This window comes from Strongylocentrotus purpuratus, unplaced genomic scaffold, assembly GCF_000002235.5.
Source record: "Strongylocentrotus purpuratus isolate Spur 01 unplaced genomic scaffold, Spur_5.0 spur5_scaffold_18, whole genome shotgun sequence".
Lineage (NCBI taxonomy): Eukaryota > Metazoa > Echinodermata > Echinoidea > Camarodonta > Strongylocentrotidae > Strongylocentrotus > Strongylocentrotus purpuratus.
In genome coordinates, this window is record NW_022145603.1 from 24,946,203 (window position 1) to 24,973,176 (window position 26,974).

At 38.4% G+C, this 26,974-nt stretch overlaps 2 protein-coding genes across 2 annotated transcripts; one reads left to right on the forward strand and one right to left on the reverse strand.

The window, feature by feature from the left end:
• Positions 1-1,159: 1,159 nt before the first annotated feature.
• LOC575998 (secretion-regulating guanine nucleotide exchange factor) lies at positions 1,160-12,103 on the reverse strand. The gene is made up of 10 exons (XM_030989573.1): positions 12,017-12,103; positions 8,869-8,998; positions 7,898-8,047; positions 7,005-7,093; positions 6,500-6,671; positions 5,507-5,584; positions 5,052-5,216; positions 4,334-4,509; positions 3,527-3,563; positions 1,160-2,521 (listed from the first exon to the last, which is right to left on the reverse strand). Exons 1-10 carry the CDS (start codon positions 12,047-12,049, stop codon positions 2,361-2,363), a joined length of 1,191 nt encoding a protein of 396 aa, XP_030845433.1. The 5' UTR covers positions 12,050-12,103; the 3' UTR covers positions 1,160-2,360.
• A 44-nt stretch (positions 12,104-12,147) lies between these two features.
• LOC373538 (Nf-Y-A subunit) lies at positions 12,148-26,067 on the forward strand. Its single transcript, XM_030989572.1, is given in 15 exon segments — positions 12,148-12,240; positions 14,417-14,579; positions 15,337-15,406; positions 15,408-15,485; positions 17,418-17,474; positions 18,341-18,439; positions 18,866-18,911; positions 18,914-19,027; positions 19,771-19,817; positions 19,819-19,867; positions 20,443-20,523; positions 22,619-22,701; positions 23,238-23,411; positions 24,212-24,421; positions 24,746-26,067. Coding segments are annotated over 14 exon segments (1,362 nt in total). The 5' UTR covers positions 12,148-12,240; positions 14,417-14,460; the 3' UTR covers positions 24,881-26,067.
• Positions 26,068-26,974: the final 907 nt, after the last annotated feature.

A 26,974-nucleotide genomic window follows, 5' to 3' on the forward strand; every position in this document is an offset into this window, starting at 1 on the left:
TGTTAATATATTATCTTTATATAGAACCTAAATCAGGAGGATAGTGGATGCTAAGATTTCCATATCGAATATAACCGCCATTTCTACGAAAAGCGGATTGCTGGAGGATCATGAACAGTGTAGTGTGCGCCAGGTTAAATGTCATATTTTTATTTTCATATTGCCTTTATTTCTATTAATTTCAAGAATCACTCTGGTGTCAAATATTTGCTCTCAAGTCAATTACTAATTACCAAATTCCTGACTGTAATGCTGCATCCAACTCTACCGGAACACGTATGAACCTTGGTCCAGTTTGTCAAGACTGTCAGGAGTCAATGGATATCCCATAGAAACACGTGTTAATAATAAAACACACTTTTCAAATGGGATGTCCATGAAATTAAAGATTTATAATGGTTTTTGAGAAAAAGCCCCCTTACTTCTTACTCAAGCAGAACCCAAAACCGTATCGGAATCATAACTTTAACCCTATATCATTGACAAAATAAAGCATGGGTCAAACGTCGCCAGAGCAAACGTTGGATCTCTGCAGGGTAATGTAGGTGATGCATGTTCGTTTATCCCGGCTGCATCATGCATCTCAGCCTTGCTTAGTCATCCATGAGACTGAAAGTGTAGCAACAGCTACATGGTGAGTTCTTGCCCGTGAAAAAACACCCTTGGTGCTAAAACCAAGCCTTGGGGGACTCCAGAAAATAAGAGCAAGGGTACTGACAGGGGTAACAAATTAGTCATGAATACTTTTAAGCCGCAACATTTACCTTGATCATCTGAACCACCCCCCCCCCCCACACCCCTAAGAAGCGGCAAAAAATATCTCACATAATTTGGACCAATGGTCCAGGGGGGTGTTTCACAAAGATCCTAAGTAGAACTTAACTCTAAGTTGGACTTAAAAATTATGGACAGCCATTGGAGTCTTTAAATGAAATATATTCAAAAGCAGAAATTCAAGTATTTTAGACTTTTTATTAATTCCACATCCAGAACATGAAATCTCCTTGATGATAGAAAATATGAATGATTTCAATAAACAATGAATGCCTTTCAAAATAACTTTTACAAAATATTTTCAAAGATGCTAATGGCTTTCCATATTTTTTAAGTCCAACTTAGAGATAAGTTCAACTTAGGATCTTTGTGAAACACCCCCCCTGATAATGTAGAGGTGTCGTAGTACAGTGGATTCTTTATCGAACTGTGGATCAAATGGTCGTAGTTACGAGTCTGGTCACAACACTAATCAACAATTGCTACTCTCCACCCAGGTGTAATAAATGGGAACCTGGTAGGAATTTAGTCCTTGAATGCTTGGAGTGCCTTAGGCCAGCTGGGCTAAAGCGAGGGTAATAATAGTACTATGTAGGCATCTCCTGGATGAATACATGCACAATCAAAATCAAAATAAGAACCTGAAATGCTATCAAAAATATTGCAAAATGATGACTTACTTATCTAATGATGTTGGGTCTTCCTGATCTTATTCAAACATTTATATCATTGCTAAAGTGAAAAGAACTCAAATTCAAGAATTGTGTAAATAGACCAGTGGCAGTGACTCCTGCACGTTATGTACCTGGTGAATAAGCAAAAGCCAGTCAGAAGAATAAGTTTCATACTCCTTTAAAGCAAACAATTAACTCTCTTTGCTACTGCGTCTAAATGCCTATAAGTGTTTTCATAAAAATATATTTTACAATAAAATCTGTTATTTTACAATGTATCATACATGGATATCCCCGTTTTATGGGAAATATCACACTACATAATTATGCACCTTGCATTGACAGTTAGAAGGGCATTAGCTCAGTGTTAAACAATATGAGTTAGTGCCCTTCTAGCTCTTAGTGGCTGCTTTGGCATGAAGAGAATGTCCTCTTAACACTTGGCCTTGTACACAATAAAACACGTTTTGATACCGGAGTCAGATTGAGTAGGAGGGGTGAAAGGAGACACCCCTCACACCGTAATACAATCCTACAAATACTGAGAAAGCAAAAAAGAGCCCTTTTCTTGTATAAGTGTTATCATCCATTCTTTAAGACACCTCTTCCCAATTACCTACTTCACTAAGTACTAACAAACCCAGATAATGCCCACGTTTTTAAGCAAGACGTACAACATCTCCTTTTCATGTTCTTTAAAAGTTTCAACTCTGAACTCCTTATACTTTAATCAGATGAGGTTAAAAGGGGTGCAAGGAAGTACCCCTTGCACCTGAGTTGGATTATGTTAAATGGGTACAAAGACATACCCCTCAAACTCTTCAAGGTGTTTCTCCTTTATACGATTTCTCGATACCAGTTCATTGTACCCACAGAACCTGAATAGAAACCGAAGAAAGAACCTGAGGAGCATCACTGGCAGAAGGCAAAGCAGTGTCCAGCACCGACCCCTACTTTAGATGCCACCTGCCCATCTAGGCCCTGGACCTGCTTGGGGAGGAAGACATTGGTCTTGGTCCCGTCCGCACACATCCCGTGTTCATTCCAGCCCCATGCAAGCAACTTGTCATCCTCTGAGGGTTGTTTCGGAGAAGAAAAGAAAACAGGAATTATACTTCATGCAAGTAGAGTGGACCAGAAAGGAAGACTGTTCAAATTTCATTTATGTTCATTTATTTCTTATATTTGTACAGGGCCCCTCCTAGGCTCCTAATAAGCTTTAATTTTGTAGGCGTCTTTCCACTGTATTTTTGTAAGTATTCATTATGTTTATTGTTAATTGTTATGTTTTTAATGGAAAAATAAATTGAATTAAAATTGAAATATTAAAAAAGCAGACATTTTGACAAAACACCTACTTTTGCGACAATGTGTAAAGAGACCACTTGTTTATAAAGACTACATTTACTTTTTCCTCTTAATAATGTTTCATTTGAAAAAAATATTATATGGAATATGTATAGAGTATAGACCTGTACTGTCAGAAACCTGTACATAAAGTTAATCTGCTAATAAAGACCACTTTTATTGTCTTCCTTGAGAAATCTTAGGTTGTTACGTAGTTTTAAGAATTCCAATCTTATGAATAATAAATAATGATAATGTATTTTGGAGTATCAGTAATAAACAATGATATCAGAGTGCCATATGTACCCTACAATGTCCAGGGGAGGGGCAGAATCTATCACTTGTACAATGGCTGTGATATATTTGTTGGTTTTTGTTTTCAGAGGGGCAGACATGGAGAAAGAGAGAGAGAGAGAGGGAGAAAGAAAGAGGCATACATGTACATATAAATATAGAGACAAAAAGAGAAAAAAGCAAGATACAGGGAAGGAAAGTGATAAAGAAAGAGAGGGAAGGAGGAGTTTTAAAGAGAGAAAGAGGCAGGGGAAAAGAGAGAGAGAGAGAGAGAGAGAGAGAGAAGGGGGGATGGGGGTAGAGAAAGGCAAAAAGAGAGAGGAGGAAAAGGGTCAGGGGATAAATCAACAGAATGTATCTATTCGGAAATCAACATCCTTCCTCAAAAGATTTTAAACTCAATGAAAGAAACAAAACAAAGTATCATTTCTACTCACTTGTTATGGCTAAACTATGCTCAGCTCCACATACAATCTGAATGATAGAAAAAGATGAAATCTTTAAACAAGAGACGGAAGGATACCTTCACTTTATACCATAAATCAAATCTCTTGACTAAAATCGGTCAATATTGAAATGGGTAAGTTCAAGATACTCTGTCCCGTATGTCACATACCACATTTATCAATATTTATATCCCTTCATTGCATTGAACCCCTGTTTTATCAGCGCTTTTATCATGCCAAATAGAAAGTGAAAGACACACCATTGAAGTCGATTCATGTTAAAAACTCTTCAATACTTTGTAAAGTATGGGATAAAAAATTACCGAATATCCTGGACTTGCCAAAAACAAATGCATTGAGAATTGTACAAATATGAAAAAGCGAACAATCTGGCTTGAAGTTTAAGGGTTATAATAAAGATTTCTTAATATTTATTTAAATGTTTTAATGATACAAACAGGAATTTATGTCATTTTCATTTTTGTGCCCTGTTTCTCTGTATTACAAAGAAACACATTGTGAAATAAGCCCTCGCTCAATCATTCTTGCCTATCATAATTTATCATACTATAGCACACTTGTAACATAAAGGCAAATATTCTGTATCTACTGTCACATTGTGGATAGTTACCATAATGCTGAACTATGATTATACAAGGCCTAAGGGCTTTATTCATGCAGTTCCCCTTTTCATTGTCAAATTTTAAGTATGATTTATTTTGTATTTATATTAATTATATTTTGAAATCGAGAACGACATAGATATGAATATGAATAATAATTTTAAAAAGTAGGTACCTGCTTGGCATTTTTTAGTATGCTTATTTCAGTGGGTACATGGCAGCAATCTGGAGTTGTGGTTGTGGGCGTGGCGTTACTCTCTGACTCTGCGCTTCCATTGGATATCGACTTTGCCGCTGGTCTCCCAAGCTGGCCGTAGTCATTCCGGCCCCACGTGTAGACCGACTCATCCTCTAGAGACAAATGAAAATACATCTGTACTAGTTTGGCCAGGAGGGATTAGACCACCCAGTATGGCAATTGTTATTGAATGTTGTGGTGGTTATTTTACCTGACTGCTATGAAGCATAAATGCTAAATGGTCACTGACAGGTGCTATCTCATCAACTCAGCTCTCAATGAACATAAGAAAAAGAGGTTCATGGGGAATCAATGGGCACCACTTAAGCATTGTTTGCTATATAGAGGGAGCAAGTAGTTTTCTATATAGAGGGAGCAAGTAGCTATACGTGTAAGTAGTACAGTGGGGCTTTAATAGATGAAGTGATTTTGGCTCAAAATGATTGGAACTTGCCTTAAAGAATGAAAGTTTGATGCTTCCATGGAGAAAAGTATTAGACTAATTAAATGTAGCAATTACCAAAAAAGAGATTTCCAACTTCCGGCTTTGTGATGCTGACTATTTCCCATGGGGCATCATGGATTTCGACATGTACATTGCATGCGATAGGTGGCGCACCATTCTGCATATACAAAGAACTAATACGAGACTCACCTGTTATAGCTAGCATGTGTGTCCAGCCACTGTGGATGCCTTTTATCGTGAGACCGTCAAATAGGGCAGGGTCTAACCTCTTGGGCGTCGAGATGGGGTTGGAGGACTTGGGTTGGGCAAGTTGACTCCATTTGTTACAGCCCCATATGTACAGTATACCCATGTCTAGCAGGGTAAAGAATAATAAATCATTGGTTAATTTGTAAAAGCATGAGCAGTTATTTATCTATCTAACTGATTACTCTTACTCAGACTAGGAATCATTCAAGAGTCCCATATATTCCAGTCTTTATTTTAGTAGCAGTAGTAGTAGTACTAGTAGACTACTACTGAATAACATACAGTTCCTGGATAGTTTGGCGAGTACCATACATAAAGAATACCTATGCTAGATATGGAGTTAGGCTTGCTCGATACTGGGGTAGAATCTCATGACTAAATAAACGTGGTCTTACCTGATAAAGCGGCACTGTGATAAGCTCCTGCAGCTACCTGCACAAACTTCACATCCACGTCATCCTCTTTCACAGGAACTAAAGATTGAAACAAAGAACAGAAAAATATGAAATAAATCTGTTTCCGTGTGCAGTAGGTCATATTTTGCTGACACCAAACCTGATGGAAGGACCCTTCATTTATGTACAAGTCTCACGGATAGCAAGCCCATTGTCCCATTAAAGGCATTGTTTACCAATGTTAAATCTGAGATACATGACCCTTCGTGTTATCGGTGTCTGATAAGGTGTGAAATTGAAGCCCTAAAAAATTGTGCTTCAAAATGATCATAAAGTGCCTCCAAAAAATCTTTGAGTGACCGATTTTACCATACTTAGGAAAACAAATTTTTTGAATTTTTATTTCCAATAATATTTTGATAATCAGACAGGTGATCGGCTTGCAAAATTCATGGGGTTCCTGACTGATTTTAAGGTTTATATTATCATTGCAGCATGAGCTTAATCCAAGATTTTATTTTAGAAACTGGGACAAAGTTACCCAATCCCTTTCAGAGGGAGTAGGCAAATTCTCAGCAATCTTTTTCTGATGTGTAAATAACCCCTTGGGTATGCATGCCCCTTCGCTCCGTTATTGCCTAAATCTGACTTTTTTTTTCTCCTCGATTAAAATACCTTTTTGCCTCAGTCACACCTTTGCGTATTGCTGCGTATTTATGGCAAGCCGTTTTAACATTTATTCCTATTTCTTGATATCAAGAAATAAATTCTTCACATCAAGAAATAATTTTCTGTTGTAAAGCAATGGTAATTCTTGATATCAAGAAATGGGAATAAACGTTAAAACGGCTTGCCATAAATACGCAGCAATAACCAAGCCAAATACGCAAAGGTGTCACTGAGGCATAAAGGCATTTTAATCGAGGAGGAAAAAAAAGTCAGATTTAGGTGTAGCTGAGGCATTAGGGGGAATTCCCACATGTCATGGCTTACTGTGTACAGGTTTGTTCCATTGGTGAGGGACCCTCATTTTGCTATCCGTCCAGCCTAGTTGACCCTTCTTGCCGGCTCCCCATGTCCAGAGCTGACCGTCCGTTGATACGGCCAGGGTGTGCCTCAGACCTCCTGATATAGCAGCAAACCTCGGGCAATCAACACCTGAAAGCTATACATAGAAGAAGATGTACTGAATGTTTGTATAGAATGTATATATATTTTACATAACAACCAAACATATGAATATGATATAACAGAATATATGGCATTCAGGGAGAGAACATTTCGATCAAGATTGTAAGAGAACTTTGTGAGAGATAGATAACATAGGTGCATAATACACATACAACACAAAGCCCATGATCGGAAATTAAGAAACATCAATTTAAAAAGAAAAAGGTAACAAAACATGCAAATACGGCAAAAAGGGAACAGTTGGCATCTCTGGTACTTGTGTATTTTTAGCAAAAATTACACTTTTATGACACATTCTTGCTCTCACCTCAATCCTTCTCGGCTTTGTGACAATACTCTCTTTATGTGTCAGCTGGCCGTGTGTATTTGACCCCCAGCAGAGCAGCTCATCATTCTCTAAATACAAACAAACAATGGCAAAAAAGGAGAGAGTCATTAGGAAATACCTTAAAAAGCAAGAAATGAGAACATCACAATTTCCGCAAAAAAGGTCCATAGGACAAATTGAGCAGTATTGTCGATTAAAGGTAAAGACCAGTATTGGAAACGCCCCAATTTCAAAAAATGAAATGGAAGCTCTCATTACCAATCATGTGAAAGAATATGTTTTGACTAATACATGATGATAACAAATTTGCCGGAAAACCCCTACTAATTCATATATTTGGTAAATTTGTTTCTCTCATGGTTTGTGAGAGATATAGGGTAGTCCCATATACATCTTTCTGTGTATAGTGCTTGTAACTTTACGAAGAATGGGCCAAATTTCTTATCATTTTGATGATTCCAGAACCTTGCAGATGCTAGATGCTAGATGATCAACCTTTTCTGATCGATTCCACAACGTTTCTTTCACAATGCAATCGCATGACCATAACTGGTCTTTACTGTTAAAGGGCCACTGTAACCCAAATAACATAGCCTTTCAAAGCATGAATACACCTTTACTTATTGATATTCCAGCCTCCAATTTGGGACTACACGAACATGTGGCATACAAATCTGTCCTGATTTTTATGCTATTACATGCCATATTTAGAATATTAGGGCATTTAAAGAGCCATGCTTTTCAGGGAACATATTTTTTGCTAATGTTCTTCCACATTTGCATAATAACAATGATAACGCTCACAAATCATTTTTCACCTCTTCCCAGAACTCAACCTTCTCTTTAAGTCTGAAAAAAGAAGCTGTATGTACCTGTTATTGCTACTGTATGATTCCATCCACACACGATCTGTTTGAGGGGTCTGAGGTCTGGGACCCGCACCAGTTTGTTGATATCAGAGGTATGACCCAGGCCAAGCTGACCCTTGTTGTTACTGCCACATACATGCAGATCCCCATTGCCTGATGAATAAACATTAAGTGGTCAAGAATAAATCACTTATGGTATGACTGCTCAGGGAATTCTCTCTATTCCAAACACACACAGATATGGATTTACTTCAAACCAAATTTTGCCTATAAAGACCACTTTTCTTGTCTTCCTTGGGTGGTCTTTATAGACAGGTTTCACTGCACTATCAACAATAAAAATAACACAAGGTTTAAATAGATCAGTTTGTTGATATATCTCAAAGGTATTCCCTCATGAATAAAACAATATTGGTCATGAATAAATGAATAAACATTAATGGTAATGAAAGAATGCAGTACCTATTAATCATTACAGAGAACCAAGAAAAGTTTGGGTTCTGGCAAATATGCAAAACAAGTTGTAAGCTCAATCCTTATATTCCATTGTGGAAGAAAATCATAGACGTAAAGTCACATGAAAATGACTGCTCTTGAGATTCCCTCTTATTCCGAACACACACAGATAGGCATGTACTGCAAACTAAATTTTGTAGCCACAAACCTTATAATTTCTACTCATATCCTGCATTAGACCGGTTCACTGACTAATTTAAATGTTATGCATACTTTTTAAACAAAGGTTGTTCTTAACAACCCAAAAGCTTGCATGAGGCTTACCCGACATAACAACAACTAATGTATGCAGACTTGATTCCGAGTATTGTGGTTCATTCAATAATTAAAGATTAATGGACTACCTCGTTACTAGGTCCCCAGGAAAGAAATATCTATAAATTTGAATATATTACGTATAGAATCAGCTGACCCTCATTCTACACACAAAAAATGCTAACCCTCATTCCTTTTGATACCTGTTAGGAAGACTGTGTGACCACCTCCACCCACGATGGTCTTTACATCTTCTGGGAAAGTTTTGAGATTCTCAGGCAAAAGATGATCCTTCTGATGTCCCAGGCCAAGCTGCCCATAACTGTTAGCTCCCTAAAAGAACCGACAGCATATATTTCTCTGTTAATAACAATAATAATAGAGGATGCTTGCAAAGTGCCAACGTCTCTCACACTTTGACACATCTGGCACTCAAAAAGGTTACACTTGAAGATGAAGCTGAAGGGTAGTCCAACCTGCTTCAAATTGTTTTTTAATACAAGCAGAAAAATGAGAGAAACAGGTAGTTGAAAGTTTGAGCAATAGCCACAAAAGTTAAGGTCTATCAAATTTGCAACTCTGTGATGCACCTTATGAGCAACTCTCCCATTTGCTTTGAACTGAACATCAGAAAGGATTAGATCCGTTTCATTTCTGCAATAATAAAAGGTGCTTACAGTCTAAAATTCATAAATGATTTTTTGCAAGAAAAAGGAATATATAGTTGTGGAGTTGCCAATTTGCATTTAAATTCTATCAAAACCTGCAAAAAATATTTTGCTCAAACAGAAAAATGGAGGTCCTCAAAAAATTTGGACCTTCAGTCTTTTAAAACTTCAAAACTTCTCTTTCAATTATTTCTCAGATTTTTATCAAACACTGGTAGGAGGAAGCACGTCATTCCCCCCACCCCCCCCCCCCCCCAAAAAAAAGGGGGCAGGGGAAAAGGGGGAAGGTAGGAATAGTAAGGCTTCTTTGCTTGTCAGAATTTACCTTTTGAAGGTACTATGTGTCCCATCTAGATACAATTTTGAATGAGCGCCAACATTTTAGGGAAAAGAATGGACAGGATTGAACTGTTTTTCTGCATTGTTCAAAGATCAGCTATGCGTGACATTTTCGTGGCTCTGCAACCCGAGGGTATAGTGTATAGACTCCGTTCAACACGTCAGCAACACCGACACAGATTCATGAGACCCAGCTCCAACTCTGACAGCTACAGGCAAATTTTCTTCCCAAGAACACTCCGGGACTGGGATGAGCTCCGTACCAACTTCATTGAACTGCCCTCTGTGGAGAAGTTCAAGGGAGCCATCAGTGCCTAAATCATAGGAGGAACTGTTTTTACTCGTACAACTTGTATATACGCACTAAGCATTAATCAATCATGACCACTATGAGAGACACCACACCACAATATCCTCGTTTAGTTGCTGAAAAGGCTTTTGACGAGTACCAGCATAGACGTAGACGTAGACGTACGTTTCGAAATTGCATGCGCGTCTTGCGCGAGGGTGTTTTTCAGACCCTCGAATGCGTGACGTCACACATATTGCGTGACACTTGGTAGCTCTGAAGTCTAGATACGATTTTGAACGAGCGTCAACATTTTAGGGAAAAGAATGGACAGGATTGAAATATTTTTCTGTAATGACATCATGGAGATGAAAGTATTGAAACTTTAAAGAAAGAAGGTGGGGGCCATTTCTCAAAACAATCTTATAGGTCTAGATTTCTATTTTCTAAGTCTGCAGTGAAAAAAAAATACATGGGGGCTCAGGGCGAATTTGCCCCCAAAATGCAAACTGTCAATGTGTCACATAGATCTACGCGAATTCCAGACAACTCGCCACAAAGACAACCCGCCCCAAGACAACCCGCCACAATACCCTGGACATCTTGCCACAATACCCTGGACAACTCGCCACAGGTGAGTTGTCCAGGGTGGGGTGCCTTTTCGGACAACTCGCCACACTTTTTTCCCCTCATGATTTCTAGATCTAAAATCCCTCATCTTAGATGAAATTGTCATTTTTCATGATTTTCGTGCTTTTATAAACACAGTCATTACAAAGAATAAAGAATAAAGCTGATTTCCCTTGCAACAATAATATATTTTTGACAAACCGAAGGCGTACGATCGCCAGATCATTGGGATAACTTGGTATTTAGATCTAGAGGTCTATAGCAGCTGCATTTTTCTGTCTCAGAAATTGTTTAATGGTAGGATACTGGAAGCAGTGGTGTACTGATGGGGGGGGGGGGGGGGGGGGGGTTATTTGACCCGCGAAATAAAATTGAAATGTGATTTATTTCTAGATTTTCAGGGTTAGTTTCGTCAGAGGCGGCATTCTTCATTGGGGGGGGGGACACTGTGCCCCCACTTTTTCAGGTTCCCCTAAAGTGCCCCCTTTATCCTTTGTACATGTCCTTTTTCCCTTCTGATAATTTTTAATGGTAGGAATTCATGAAAGGGTACTGGAAGCACTGGCCTCCTGATGGGGGAGGGGGCAGTTGACCCGCGAAATAAAATTGAAATATGGTTTATTTCTAGATTTTCTAGGTTAGTTTCGCACAGTCCAAAATAGATTCTTGTTGCGGGTCTTGTTACAAGCGCAAGGTAAATCATCTTTATTCTTTAGAACAGCTCTCAAAATACTCACAATTTCCATGTTTTCTGTCATGACTGTGTTTATAAAAGAATAATGAATACATAAAATGACAATCATGAAGATGAGGGATTTTAGATCTAGAAATCATGAGGGGAAAAAAGTGTGGCGAGTTGTCCGAAAAGGCACCCCACCCTGGACAACTCGCCTGTGGCGAGTTGTCCAGGGTATTGTGGCGAGATGTCTAGGGCATTGTGGCGGGTTGTCTGGGGGCGGGTTGTCTTTGTGGCGAGTTGTCTGGACCCCATCTACGCATAGCTAGCTGCCTGTGACAGTGTGAGACCTCAAGTTTTTAGGCCAGCTGTAATTAATGCATACAATAGTACACAGTGATGACAGATCGCCAAGACATTGACAAATCCATGTTGTGTTCACGTACAACACAACACAACACAGCTCAGACAAGACAGTCACGTATCACTGCACAGCACAGATGTTCATTCAAGTTCAACACACACAAGTCACAACTCAGTCTCAGGCCCACTGGCACACGCACACCACCAAACTCAGTCACATCACAGTCAGTCACAGACAATCAAAAGTTGACACGTTACTCGTTAATGTTAGGACTGATTGAAACACTAGGAAGGTATTTGCAGGGCATCTGAATCCTGAATTCAACTCTACGGTTGTAAAAAGCTACAACAATTACACCTTATGTTCTTTGCCACATAGTCCTTACCCACGAAAAAACTGCTGTGATGGGCGCTGCCATGTTGGATATCCCGTCGACCCTTGCGCGATCACTGATATGGAAATTATATGCTAATTAGTGTGTCGTGGTAATTTACCACTCTGGATTGGCCAGCAATGCGCTTCGCGTACTGGACAATCGCCATAGCGTTTTCCTATTCGTTCATGGCTGCTGCTCCTGTACCTTCGGCCAATCACAGAGTTTTTGCACCTGTAAGTTGTCCATTTTCACTGGATACTGTACCCTTCGTAGTATGAGTGGAGAGAGTGTAGTCCTAGCGGGAATTTAGAAGTTAAAAGAACACGAAATCATGTGTAATTTACCTGAAACGATAGGAAAATGTGTGTTCTTTCGTATGAGAGTGCACAAACTGTCTTTGTAGATATTGCATGCGAATTCGTTGGGTTGCGCTGATAATGGCGCGTCATATAATATGTTTGTGAACGTGTATTGTATGCGACGGCAATCATGGCTATGAATGATAATGTGTGAGTGAGTGCACAGTGTGTATTCTGTTTGTGAGGAAATATGTTACAATATGCCAGATGGCCAGATACCATGCAGACGTGAAACGATTATATTGTTAGAATAACTTAGATGGTTTAATGTGTTGTAAATTTTGAGAAGAGTCTTTTTTGATGATTATGTTCATTGTTCTTGAGTAGACCCTAGACTGTAAAAAGTGTAATAATATCGCGAAGTTGACAAACGGAGATGAGAGAAAGATTTGTTTTGAATGAGAATCCCACTCCGTGATTGGAGGGATACCATGTGTGTTACCAAAATGTCCGGTAAAGGGGTACTTTTCACGCACCAAAGTCCGGCTCGTAGTACCAAAAAGCCTGTTTTACACACCGAACTTGGGGTGGGGGGGGGGGTGTTTTCAAAAGGAGGGAACATGCATAGAATCTATGCGTACCCTAAATAACACTGAGGGGGGTGGACATGGGGGGGGGGGCGGGATGAGAATAAACTAGATCAGTATCATTACTAGTCTAGATAGTGTGACAATGAAATTGGACACTTGTCTCTTGCGCAAAGCTATTATTAATTATCACTTTTTGTCAAAATGTCCAATTCCATATCAGTGATCACCACATTAGTCTAGATCTAGACAGAAAAATGATAAAATCCATTCCATGTCCTTGGACTTTTGGAGAGATTTTTTTTGTTTCATAAAAAAGAAATCTAAGGACATGTAGATCTAATTGACTTCTATTTCTAATTCAAGACAGGGATTGAGTGAAGCCTGACATAGTCTCAGCGGAATTACAATTACAATTTCCCCAAACAAGTTAGACTGATGTTTTTTGGGGTCCAGCATGTTACACATACATGTACACTCACAGTCACAGTCTAGATTAGATCCTAGATGTACTTTACAAATTAATTAAGTTTGTGTTTTATTCTCGACAACCTTTCCATTTTGTTTCCATGGAATGGTCCATTGGATATTATTGCCAATATTGTCCACAAACGCAGATTAAAACTTTATTTTGTTTTCTTTGAGTTTGTCTTTGGCTTAATTTGTACAAATCTAAAAAAAAATGCACTTATTCTTTGAAACGGCCATGTGTATGAGCTCTCATGTCAAGCCAAGTAAATTCGGTATAGAATGAAACGGTTTTATTTAACAGCAGACTTACAATACTTAGTCTTATACCATGATGAATTGATTTTATGATGAAGTGACTATTCCCACACTCCAGCACTCAAACTTTTAAAAATGTTTTAATTGATCCACATGGGTATCTCTTTATCTGCTAAAGATGTTCAATATAATTTACAGCAAATAGCAAAAATCATAATATAGACTAGAATCGGTTGAAATTGGAAAATAAATCAGCATGAAGTTTGGGACATTGTGCGCGATCTCAAAATTTGATGTTAGACGGGGATGGACAAAGTTTACCGGTATACAAAAAAGGAAGAGTCCAAAATTTGTGCACAAGAGTTTACGGAAGATTTATTAAAAATGAGAACCCAGTGCCCATGAATAGTTTGCTAATCACTCAGACTTGATAGTTTGTGCACCATAAATATGGTATAATTTGGTCCATTGATAATATCATGCGCTGAGCCGCGAAGTATCAAATGAATCCATAATTTTCATAATGACAATATTTTTGTCTGTGCAAATATATCAGTAGACTTATGGTAATTTACAGGACAAGGAGTTGATGGTTTACTAGTATGCTACATAAATCCATGGACTACGGTAATTAACTCTTGCCTTTTTGTCAGGGCACAATTTAAACTTGATATGCTGTAATTTAATGAAAACCAGTCTCAATTTTTACTTTGTGTTCTCTAAGAGTAAGGGTTTACAGTAAAAATAAAAAAAAATCATCAAATGTCTCTTTACTTCTTTTCATTGATTTCCATCAGGAATAGGTTCTACGTTAGGCCCAGTCGACGAGGGACTAGGAATTATGGAAGGGAATACAGTAGCTCAGACATTGACCGCTGATCAGCTTGGTCAGATCCAGACCATTCAGACCCAAGGTGCCCAGGCCGGCGGTCAGCAAATCCAGTTACAGCTGCAAGGGCAGCAGGTAAGGTTTGACCGACCACTCACATATTCATGTCCAAGATCATCTATAGCGTAACCTTGTACAGCATACATGTATCACTTGGTAGTGGTGCTATATTGAAGAGCTTCTCTTAAATTCAGTACTGGGAAAAAGGACGAAAAAAACACAATAAAAAACAGCCTAGACATTCCAGTATTTTATTTTTTATTTACAAACTGTTCTGCACCAAATGGAAAAGTTCTCCCTGTGAAATTTGCCAATTATTCAGGTTCAATTACCTTTGCAAAGTTGATTGTGGCAGAAATTGACAAAGCCTCAAAAACAGGTTATTATGTGAGTGAGACTGTGTGTTACTGTTGCATGTATAGCTAACCGCATTTAGCAGGCGCCAGGCGGTGGATATTGCTGTCAAATAGCATGGAATTATTCATGTAATGAGTCGTCCAAATGATTGATTGATTGAAAAGGTTTTATTATAATTGCACTTTGCAGCCAAATGGCTGAATTATGTACAATTTACATGGGCAATAATACATACAAATGTGGTTTGATATTCTCACAAAGTATAAATATACAGTATGACTAAGGCAATAACAAACAAACTGAAGTTAAGTTTAAAATATATTTTGTGAGGTGGCACAAGAGTGGGTCAAAGGATGAGCAAGCAGGCCCTTTGCTCTTACACACTCTCAGACACGTTCTTAACGAACTGCTCTCATTTCGCCCCCCCCCCATACTAATTCTTATATCTCGTCATTCTAATTCTCTATGACCAGCTGGTGCAGGTAGGCGGGGCTGGACAGATCCTATCCGGGGGTCAGCCAATCACGCTGCAGGTCGCCGGAGGTCAGGCTGGGACGACACAGCTCCAGCAACTTGCGCAGACGCTGCAGGTCGTAGGGGCAGGAGGTCAAGTCCAACAGGTCAGTTTTTGTTTCATGTCGAAATCTTGTACAAAGTCCAGGGGGCAGTTTCACAAAGATCCTACGTGGAACTTAACTCTAAGTTTTACTTAACTATGGCAGGCCATTAATGCCACAATTTTCTCTCACCATTTACTGGCATTGGTCACTCAAGGGACATACAAATCATGGTCACAAATCTACAGAATTTACATTTGTTGATAATTCATTATTGAAGGAAAAAATATTATCTAAAGATCAATATTGAGAGACCAATAGTGAGAGCAACAAGTGGCACGAATGGCCTGCCATAGTTACATGTAAGTCCAACTTAAAGTCGATCTTAGTCTTTGTGAAACACTCCCCAGGTTTCTAGGCACATAGCTCTGCCTGTCTTTTCATGTATCCCCAATCAGATAACTTCAGCTCTGAACTATGCATCAAGCTTACCATTCTGCAAGAACCGGCCTTAGTTCAAGTTCAGATTGCACCATACTCCATGTGCCCAGAACAAACAGTAAAGCTATATAAATAACTTTGGAGAAGTGTCGTAGTCGATTGGTTTTAAAAGCCCTTGGCTTGGAATTCAATGGTCACGGTTCGATCCCCGACACGGCACTAATGTCCTTTGGCAAGGCATTAATTTAATTTTGCCACTCAATACCAAAGAGAGAAATGGAGACCTGGTAGGATGACAAAAATATTTATGTTAGTAATTGCCTATGCCCTCAAGGTGACCATATGGTAGGAATACTCCACAGAGAGTGGAGATGGTGCACATTGTGAGTGAATGAATCTAATGACCGGGGTAGTAATATCTGTAAAGCGAGACAGTATCTTGTATTAAGCGCTATATATCCAGATTATTATTATTATTATTATTATTATTATATATACAATTATATACCTCACTTAAGAAATCCAGCCATCTGATTGGTCGAATTGCATTCATAAACTTCAACTGTTCCTGTAAAATTCTCGGTAACCATGCATAAAACATTTCAATATTTTTAATAACCATGGTTATTAAAAAAAGTTGGTCAGCCTCCATGGTTACCCCATAGGTTTACATGTTAAAAAATGGTTTGAGCGATGGAGGATGCCGTATGTGTGCGAAGGATTGGTCGGTAATTTCAATACAATTGAATCTCGATCGATCTTACCGACAATTTTATGTTTGCATTGTTGACATGAAGACGAAAATAAACTTTCAAAAACAAAAAAACAACATCTGCCGATAGATCTTGATCTAAGTTCGTGCCAATATGCATTGCAAAAGTAAAAGAAGAGTCCGTATATGGAGCTTTTGCGAAGCACTCATCACACGCGAAGCCGGTTTCAATCCATTTTAATGTATATATTGGAGAAAACTGCCAAGCATGTTAACGACGGGCCATAGCCGAGTGGTCTAAGCGTTGGTTTTCGGTACACCTCTTGTTGTACGCAAGAGTTCGAATCCCGTCTTCGACAAAATTGATAAATATTTTTAATTTTTTCATTTTTTAGTCTATTTTTTTCGGCATATAAAAGTATTAATGACTGCTTTAATATTCGAGAAATAGTTGTTTTCATACGCTCTCGGGAAGGTTACAATTGGGCTATTCCCCTCGGCAAGCCTCGGGAATAGCACAATTCTAACCTTCCCTTGAGCGTAATAACAACTATTTCTCTCAAAGCAGTCATTAATACTATACTATAAACTTAGCCCCTAATCCAACAACTAAGATAAAAATGAGTGCCTGAGCAAATGGCAGATCATGAGGTGCCTGAAGTCTAAAACTTGAAATAATAGAAAGTTCTTCTGTATTAATTTTGTTAAAGCCACAAAAACAGGATACCTTATGTGAATTGCTAAAATCGTGTGTTGTTATTCAGCCTTTTTCCTGATGTGTAAACTTGTAAATCTAGACGACTCACAGAACTTGTCCTGTGTACATGAAATTTGTTTTACAGATTCAGCTTATTCCAACTCAGCAGCTACAAGGCGCCAACCAGGCAACACAGGGTCAGGTAAGAAGGAGAATTATTAATAAATGAAAATCATTTTTATTTCAGCTCATATCACATCATGATTTAACACTCCTGTTCCCATTCAAAGGTTCAAATGTTTGACGTTATCTCATTTTTTGCTCAGGCAGCTGCTGTCAGTGTATAGTGCAATTTTAGATAAGTCCTTCCAACTGAAGTATCATTTTAACCTGAGAGAAAGATGCAGATAAAATGCCTTGTATGAAGATATATAAACTGGCAAGAGATTTGAAATTATGACTCCTTATATAGATAGGGCTCCTCCCTACCTATCTGAACTCTCAGGCAACCATCCCGGTACTCCCTTCGCTCATCTCAAGGCATCACGCCGAACCATCCGTCTTCCAAGATGCTACCCACACTTAGTGACTGCTGCTACCAAACTGGAAAACCTATTTCTCCGCAACCAGCAATCTCTCAATACCTTCAATAAATATCGTGAAACTCACCTCTTCAGTCGTCCGACTGTGGATCACAGGGTTCGCGATTCGAGTCCCACCACTGCACTAATGTCCTTTGGCAAGATATTAATCTACATTTGCCACTCTCTACCAAGGTGTTCAATGGGTACTGGTTGGAGAAATTCCTTGGCGCTGTGGGCGCCAAAATTGGTGGCCTAGCAGAGCCAGGATAATATCGAAGCGCCATGAGTACCTAGCTTGGTGGATATGTATGCTATATACATGTAGATATTCAATATTAATATCATTATTATTATTAACTTATTTGTACATTGAATTTGAACATGTATATGAAAAATGCACTTTATAATAATTACTTTATTATTATTTGCTATGTAAATACATTTTTATTATTATTATTATATATATTTTTTCCTTCTCTTTCAGACACAAGTGGTGCAGACACAGAGCTCCACTGCACAAGGACAACAACAGCAGCAGCAACAACAGCAGCTACAAGAACAGACACAGCAACAAGCTCAGCAGGTACATACACCAAGAGCCAGTTTCATTAGATATGTTCCTAGTAATGGATTACGCTAATAAGCCAGTATTATGATTACAGTTTGTGCATGTGCAGAAAGAGAGTCATCTAATGACTTGTATTTATTGTATACACGCCATGGTGAGCACACAGGTATGATTTCAGGTAGTGTGTCCATCAAAATAAATAAGCATACATGCACAAATTAATTAAATGTATTCTATCCATTTACATTCAAATTATACAACCCGGCAAGTTCAGACATCAAATCGACATGCCCTCATATGCACTGTTGGATGATATGTTTCCATCACCTTTCGCTACACTTAGTACAGTCCTAGCAAGTTCAAATGCCCACTTAGATTCGCCCCTACCAGCAGTGCACCGACCTGCTCATCCAAAAATTACCATTTATTCTATCCATCCAGATTCAGATCGTACAGCCCCAGCAAGTTCAGGCAACCAACCAGCAGGGTCAGCAGGTGCAACACATCATTGTCCAGCAGCCACAGGGCAACACTCAACAACAGGGACAACAGCAGCAGCAGCAGCAACAACAACAGCAGCAGCAACAGCAGCAGCAGATACAGGTAAGATTATTGCTGAAACAAAATTGTATGTTTGTTGGGAGAGGTGGCTCTATTTTTTGTATAATCATTTTTTTTTTTTGGGGTGGGGGGGGGGGTGGTCTAGTGGTCAGTCTTTAAACCAACTCTGATGGATTCTGGGTCAAATTGAGGTGCATCTTTTGGATGTTGAAGGTCAGCTCCGAGATGTAAGTAATGAGATCTGATTAATTCATGTTTGTAGAAAACACAAACAGCGATTAGATGAAATCAATCAAATAAAAGGATCATAAATAAGTCAACCCCCCCCCCCCCCACGGGCCAGATATGAGGTATGTTTGTTCGTTCTTGTTTCCTTAGATCAAGATAGTTATGTAAAGTTCCTTAATTAAATTAAAATAAATGGCCGTTTCATTAACAAAGGCCAGGTCTTCATCTGTGCAACCCGTTCCGCCGCACTGCAAGATGTGGTCCATCATCTGAGTCTCAGTCGCAGAGAGTATCTCCTTCATGGGCATAGCCCCATCTTGCCATATTGACCTTACACCGCCCCATTCTCGTCCGCATTCGATTTAGCAGACGAGAATGGGGCGGTGTAAGGTATGGGGTATGTGCAAAGTACATATTGTGAGGGAAATTAGTGGGTTGCCTTGGATGAGAAAACAAATGATTCCTTACTCGGGCTTAATTTAGTTACATTTGGAAAATAAGAGTGTCGTTATTTTGATTGATTTTAATTCAGTTCAATTTGCACCCTTTATATCTAGTTGCAGCAGCTTATAACTGCAGACGGGCAGACGATCTACTATCAGCCGGTCGTTGCCGGGGACAACCAGGTCACCTTGCCAGGGACTCAATTGCAAAGTGAGTGGCAAAAGGACTTCATTCACCTTGATTCAGATTTGTTTTCATTGAAATATTGTTCAAGACAATGCTTTGGAGACTAATAATGCCTTATTTATGATATTTGCAATTCTCCACCCAGGTGTTAAATGGGTACCAGTTGGTAGGAATTCCTTGAATGCTGTGAGCACCGAAAACGGTAGCCCAGCAGAGCCTGGATGGTCAGTATTGTAGAGTTCCCAACCCTCCATGAGAATTTGTTTTTTTGATACGTCACTCTTGTCAGAGAAATCGTGTTGGAAAGAGCCATGCACTTATCAAAGTAAAACGCAAGAATGAACAGAAAGCTGAAATCAAACAATATAAACAAAAACCAAACTGAACAAGGCACAAATATAACAAGCTTCCCTGATTATTCCTATTATGCTGTATGCAGCTGATAGAAACCTCCCGATTACTGAAATAACCCTCCCTCCGGTAGCGGAGTGCCTTGAGCGCCTTGTGTAATGGATATGTGTGCTCTAGAAATAACCAATGTTAATATTATTATTATTATTATTTATAAAAGACCCTTCACTCTGACTTTCACTCGACAGGTACCACAAGCGGTACTGGAGGTGGTGCTGGTGATAACAATGGAGTTATGCAGTTACAGACCACTAACCAAGTCCAACAGGGTACAAACCTTTTTTTTCCTCTTTTTTTGTTTGCTCTTCCAAATTTTGATTATACTTACCTGAACTGATTCAAAGACACAAGATAAGAAAAAAAATGTGAAAAACAAGGACATTTTGTTGATTTCTAGAATCTTATTGTCAGTATCTCTTTCTCAGACACAGAATTTGAAATCGCGCTCCTTGAATTAATTAGGGTGTCACCGAAACAACAAACAAATTTCTTTTTCTTTCTTTTTTTTCAACTGGGTACAAACTTCTTGCATTAACATAGCTAATCGCTAAAATTGTAACATTTTTTATGACTTACTTCCAATCACTATGAACATCACTGACAAAGAAAGCGGACAAAATATACAGTTCCTCAGGTAGACAAAGGAACATCCCTTCACTGCTATTATGTAAACAGGTGAATATGCATGTGACACCTGTTTTACATAATAGCAGTGAAGGGATGTTCTTTTGTCTACCTGAGGAACTATATATTTTGTCCGCTTTCTTTGTCAGTCATTTTCATAGTGAATCTTGTCATTTCTCAAACTAACCAATTAAAAAAATAACCTTTCATAAATGAAAGCAATCAAAAGAAATTGCTCTACTTTCTTTCAGACTGCCTAACAATACCATTTTGTGATCCAAAACCTTTATAGAACAGATTTTTTTTATGCCTCCGTTACAAAGTAGCTGAAGGCATTATGTTTTCTGGTTGTCCGTCCGTCAGTACGTCTGTACGTCCCATTCTCGTGATCACGTTATCTCAAGAACCAATCGATGGATTACCGCCAAACTTGAGTCATGTATAGAGTGGTGAAGTGTGATGTCATCAATAATCTATTTTTAGAATTTCTCAATTTTCTTTTCTTCATTTTCCGAAAGAGCATCAAAAATAAATGCCAAAGGTCGAAAGTCATTTGAATATGTTTAGTATTGGCTGAGATATGACCATCTGAACAAAAAGATTTCACATAGGAGCTCAGTGTTTTTTTGCTCTGGTTCATAATGTTATGAATTACTTCCAATCTTGTCATTTCTAACAAATTCAGAAATTGACCTTACAGAAATGAAAACAATCAAACAAAATGGTCTACTATCTTTCAGACTGCCTAACAATACCATTTTGTGATCCAAAACCTTTACAGAACAAAAAATTATTAGTCTTCTTCTTTCTTTTCAATGTTTTTTTTTTAAAGTTCATGTAGGAAATAATGGTTTGCAGATAGCCTTGTACTAATAAAACTAACATTACTCTTTTTTTTAATTGAAGCAATTTAATGAATTTGAATGGAAGCAATTTAATGAATTATAAGTCTGTGCACAAGAGAGGCCTATTGTGCAATATCTATGCATGTGTAATGTGTTATAAGATATTGAAAAGTGAATCAATATTATACTATCTATCTGTCTGTCTTTCCGTTTGTCTATGGACATATCTATCTATGCTGTGTCTATCCTAGGTCTATGGTCTATCTATTTATCATATGTGTCTGTCTATCATTACATCTATGTATATCATTCTATCTATCTATCTGTCTGTATGTCCGTTTGTCTATGGACATATCTATATATGCTGTGTCTATCCTAGGTCAATGGTCTATCTATCTATTTATCATGTGTCCATCTATCTTTACATCTATCTATCATTCTATCTATCTATCCTTCTGTATGTCTGTTTGTCTATTGATCTATCTATATATGCTCCATCTTTCTTTCTATCTATCTATATACATTGTATATATCTTTCTATCTATCTATCTATTTTTTTTTTCTTTATTAATTTAATTTCCACATTTGGGGTGGATTACCCTTTCAACTTAGGTTGTTTTTCAAAGGGGTCCACACACATCTAAAAACAATTACATATCATGTCAACAAACGAGCAAAGAAATAAACAATTAAATACATGAGATAATTATACTAGAAAAATCAGTATGGGTACATTTGGGTAATAATATGTTTCCAGTCAAGGGAGATAATATACTTCTTAAATTGTTGAGCTGTGAGTGTGTGTACAGATGAAGATTTCCCCATTACATTCCATATTTTGGATCCCATATATCCATCTATTCTCATGTAACTCTATTTCTGTTTCCTCCCTTAGCTCCAGCGAATACAGCAGCAGCCAGCGGCAACCAGCTTCTGCAAGTGGCTGCAAACAACGGCACAGACAACAGCATCGTCATGGTGAGTTACACATTGAGTACATTACAGTCAAACCTGCTTTAGTGACCACCCGTATAGTAAGACCACCTGTCTACAAAGACCACATTTGTTGTTTCCCTTGAAAATGGTTTCTCATTGAAACATGTACTAAAAGAACCTGTACTTAAAGATACTATGTCCGTTTTGCAGCCAACACCAAATTCTGTAGAACTTTGCAGGAAATAAGAATATGTCATGTATGTCCTATCTGTGAAATTTAAACATTACATTAGCAGTGTCCTAGTATTCAAATTATTGAAGGAAACCTGTTTACTTTACTAGACTCCACTGTCAGACACTATTGAGTGACTGACTGACATCTTTTTTTCTATGGTAATAACATACATAAATTGAACTGAAACAGGTACATAAGAACTTGTCTACATCAATAACCAACTTCTTGTAATGGCCAAAATTAAATTGATTGAATCTTTGTGCAGCACGAAACGTACGTCCATTCGGTACAGTGGTCATGATGTGGTGTAAACTAACCCTCTTGGATTTTCTATTCACTGTAGATGATACCAGGTAGCGGGGGTGTTCCCACTATGCAGAGAATTCCTCTACCAGGAGCGGAACTACTTGAAGAAGAACCCTTGTATGTGAATGCCAAACAGTATCATCGTATTCTCAAGAGGAGGCAAGCTAGAGCTAAGCTAGAAGCAGAAGGCAGGATTCCCAAGGAGAGAAGGGTATGTCTGAGAATCTTTCAGCGTTTGTTAAATTTACCCAACGCGAATAAGTTTTCTGTCAAATTAACAGTGTTGTGCCAAATAAATATCTTGGAATAAGACTGTCTTTGAAATTTACAGGACCAGGGTAATAAATAAAGAATCTGGGGCTTCTCTCTATCAGACATGCCCTCCGAAAAATGGAAACACCCCATATTTTGATGGATATTCCGTTCTTGTATTTTATCTAGCGATACTGTTCCGTTATTTTGCCCAGTTGCCTTAGCTTGTTGTTTGCTGACAATGGTGAGGTACAAACCTGAAAGCAAGCCTGCCAATATTCACGTCCAAATTTGAAATCTTCCTATTATGTTCTTATAAAAGACCATTTAGAGAGCTTTGATTGAACTAATAAGTTGTATAGCTTTATTGAGGCACTGTCAGTCGGACATCTTTGTAGTCATGTATTTTCATGTATTATACAAGTACTCATTGTTTCATAACTGACCTGGCATAAGTCATGGGTTGCAGGTCATTCTATATTTAGTTACATGCTTGTCTGTATTTGCAGACTCTGTTAACTAGCTATCACTACACTTCCTTCTAGATATACCTCCATGAGTCGCGTCATAACCATGCGATGAATCGAGTCCGCGGTGAGGGGGGTAGATTCAATTCTAGTGAAGGGGAAGAACATCTAGTATTAATGTTCAGTTATTTTGCCCAGTTGCCTTAGCTTGTTGTTTGCTGACAATAGTGAGTTACAAACCTAAAAGCAATCCTGCTAATATTCATTTCCAACTTTAATATCTACCGTCCAGAAATACCTCCACGAATCCCGTCACAACCATGCAATGAACCGAGTCCGGGGCGAGGGTGGTAGATTCAATTCTGGTGAAGGAGAGGAGGACATGATCCCTTCGCCCTCTATGTTGAAGTCCTCTCATCATCAACTCCACCGACAGCAGCAGCTACCTACAATGGTACAGCTACCGCAGGGGATGACCCTGGCTACTGGACCTGACGGACATGTACGTTGATATAGTAGTAGGCCTCATGGAAGACCACCACTAATGGTTAAATGTACTACCCTGACTGTGTAAATAGCAGATATGGATAGATAAATAAATAATTTAATAAATATATAGATGGTTATATAAATAAATTATTAATTGAATGAATGAATAAATGAATGAATAAATGAATGACAAAGAAATAAATGAATAAAGTTATTAATAAATGAGTACATAATAAGATGAAATAATAATAAAAATTGATATATATATATAAATTAATAAATACAAAATGAATTTTTAATCTATTTTGATTGTTGCCTTTTCTTTTGTATGATGTAGGTGACCCAAGAAGGAATGATCAACCTCAGCATGCTGACAGGAGGCGGGACATCCACCTCAGCTCAGGTTCTCATTGGTCAAGGCAACACCATAGCAACATTAGCGGCCAATGGCGTGAGAGGAGTCTCCCAATAGTCCCACGGCAGCGGTCACTTTAGAAAACTTTTTGAAGAAAGCGAGGTTCTCATCGGTCAAGGCAACACTATCACAGCGTTATCGTCCAACGGTGTGAGAAGAGTCTCCCAATAGTCCGAAGGCATTGGCCACTTAATAAAACTTTTAAAAGAACGCAAGGTTCTCATTGGTCAAGGCAACACCATCGCAACGTTATCGTCCAATGGCGTGAGAGGAGTCTCCCAATAGTCTGAAGGCATCAGTCACTTTAGAAAACTTTTTTAAGAAAGTGAGGTTCTCATCGGTCAAGGCAACACCATCACAAAGTTATCGTCCAACGGTGTGAGAAGAGTCTCCCAATAGTCTGATGGCATTGGCCGCTTTAGAAAACTTTTTGAAGAATGCGAGATGTCAAAACAAACCGTCAGTGTGTTATCGTCTCATTGCCTGAAAGTGGTCTCGTAATAGTGTGACAGGAATGGCCAATTTGAAAATCTCTGTAGAACTGCTCGAAAGAATGAACGTGGCAAAGGCAACAGTGTCATCACTGGGTGAGGGGAGTTTGGACGCGACTGTCACCAAAATATGTTTTGAAGCCGTTGACAGCAGTATGGACTGCAAGTCTGCTGACCAAAGCTTCTTGTTGACACTGGCATGAAAGGTCAGATAGGTCAATAATTTGTCCACCTGAAGATAATGATATTTTACCAGGATGGGTCCATTAGATGTTATGAAACTGTTGAAACCGGTATGGACTGCCACTCTGCGAGATGCCAACCAATGCTGTCTTGTTCAAAGGTCACTGATTTGAAAGATCAGCTAAGTCAATACCTTATCCACCTGAAGATAATAATAATTCACCAGTGATAAAACACCTTTATTACTCTCAGACACTATGGCTACTTATGAAATGATAAGATCTAAAGCTCATTGCAAAGTAATGGAATATTGAAAGTATGTACATGTTTAAGAATGTGTAATATATTTTCTATAGCTAGGTCTTTTGCATAAAGATTTGGGTTAGGACACAACTTGAAGAAAACAATAAGCTCAACTTGATTTTCAACCATCAAGGATCTTGCATTTAGGATTTGCATTTAATTTCTCAAGTTGCGGCTAAAGGATACTTTTTATGTAACATGAACGACAAGGGAGGTTGCCTTCAAATGAGTAGGAAAAGCATCTGAATGTTTTTCTTTTAGTTTGAGGCTCGTTATTATGCACTTGACCAATTTCAGGCTTTCAATTTACATTTTATTTATGGCAGGAAATTTGCTAGTGTCTTTTTATCCATGTCTTGAGTTTATGTATTATGTATGTCTCCAAATGTGCACAGTGATGTAAATGTTATACATTGTAAATATGACCTGCACAGTGTAAAAACTCAGTTGATATTCACGTAGGGAATACATGGTTATGACTTGTTCAGATATAATGCAGGAATTTTTTTGTTTTGTTTACATGATGATGTTAAAGACCGTCAATACTACTGGGCCAGAAGGGATTAGACCACCCAGCCAGGTCACTGACTGATGGCTATCTCATTAACTCAGCTCTCAACTAACATGAGAAAAAGAGGATCATGGGGGACCAACAGGCACTGATTGGGGAAGTTTTCTATATAGAGGGAGCAAGTAGCTACAAGTAGGACAGTGGGGCTTTTAGTGTAAGATGCTTCACGTTTTTGTATCTTGTAGCACAGAGCTCAGTGAATACGCCCAAGTCCTTTGTTACAGGTGGTTGGCATTCATTTTACACATTTTTTTAAACACTGTTTTTTTTGGGGGGGGGGTGGGGTTTGCAACGGTTTTCCACCCCATATCTGAACATGTCTTTAAAAGTATTGTATAATTGGCCAAATCCAACCTTATTTGCTCATTGAATGAACGCAGAAAAATTAGAGAAAGAGATTAGGCTTGGTTTGAATGAAATTTGATAAACAACAAAGGTATGAATTTGAGAATAGCCAGGTGGTAGTATGAATCCTATATTTTGTTCCTGCACACAAAATAACTTGATGGTATTCAGTAACTTTGCCTCTGATTCTCTAAACAAATCCTGGATTTAGCTCATGCTGCAATCATAATTATAAACCTTTAGGTCAGAAATGAATCA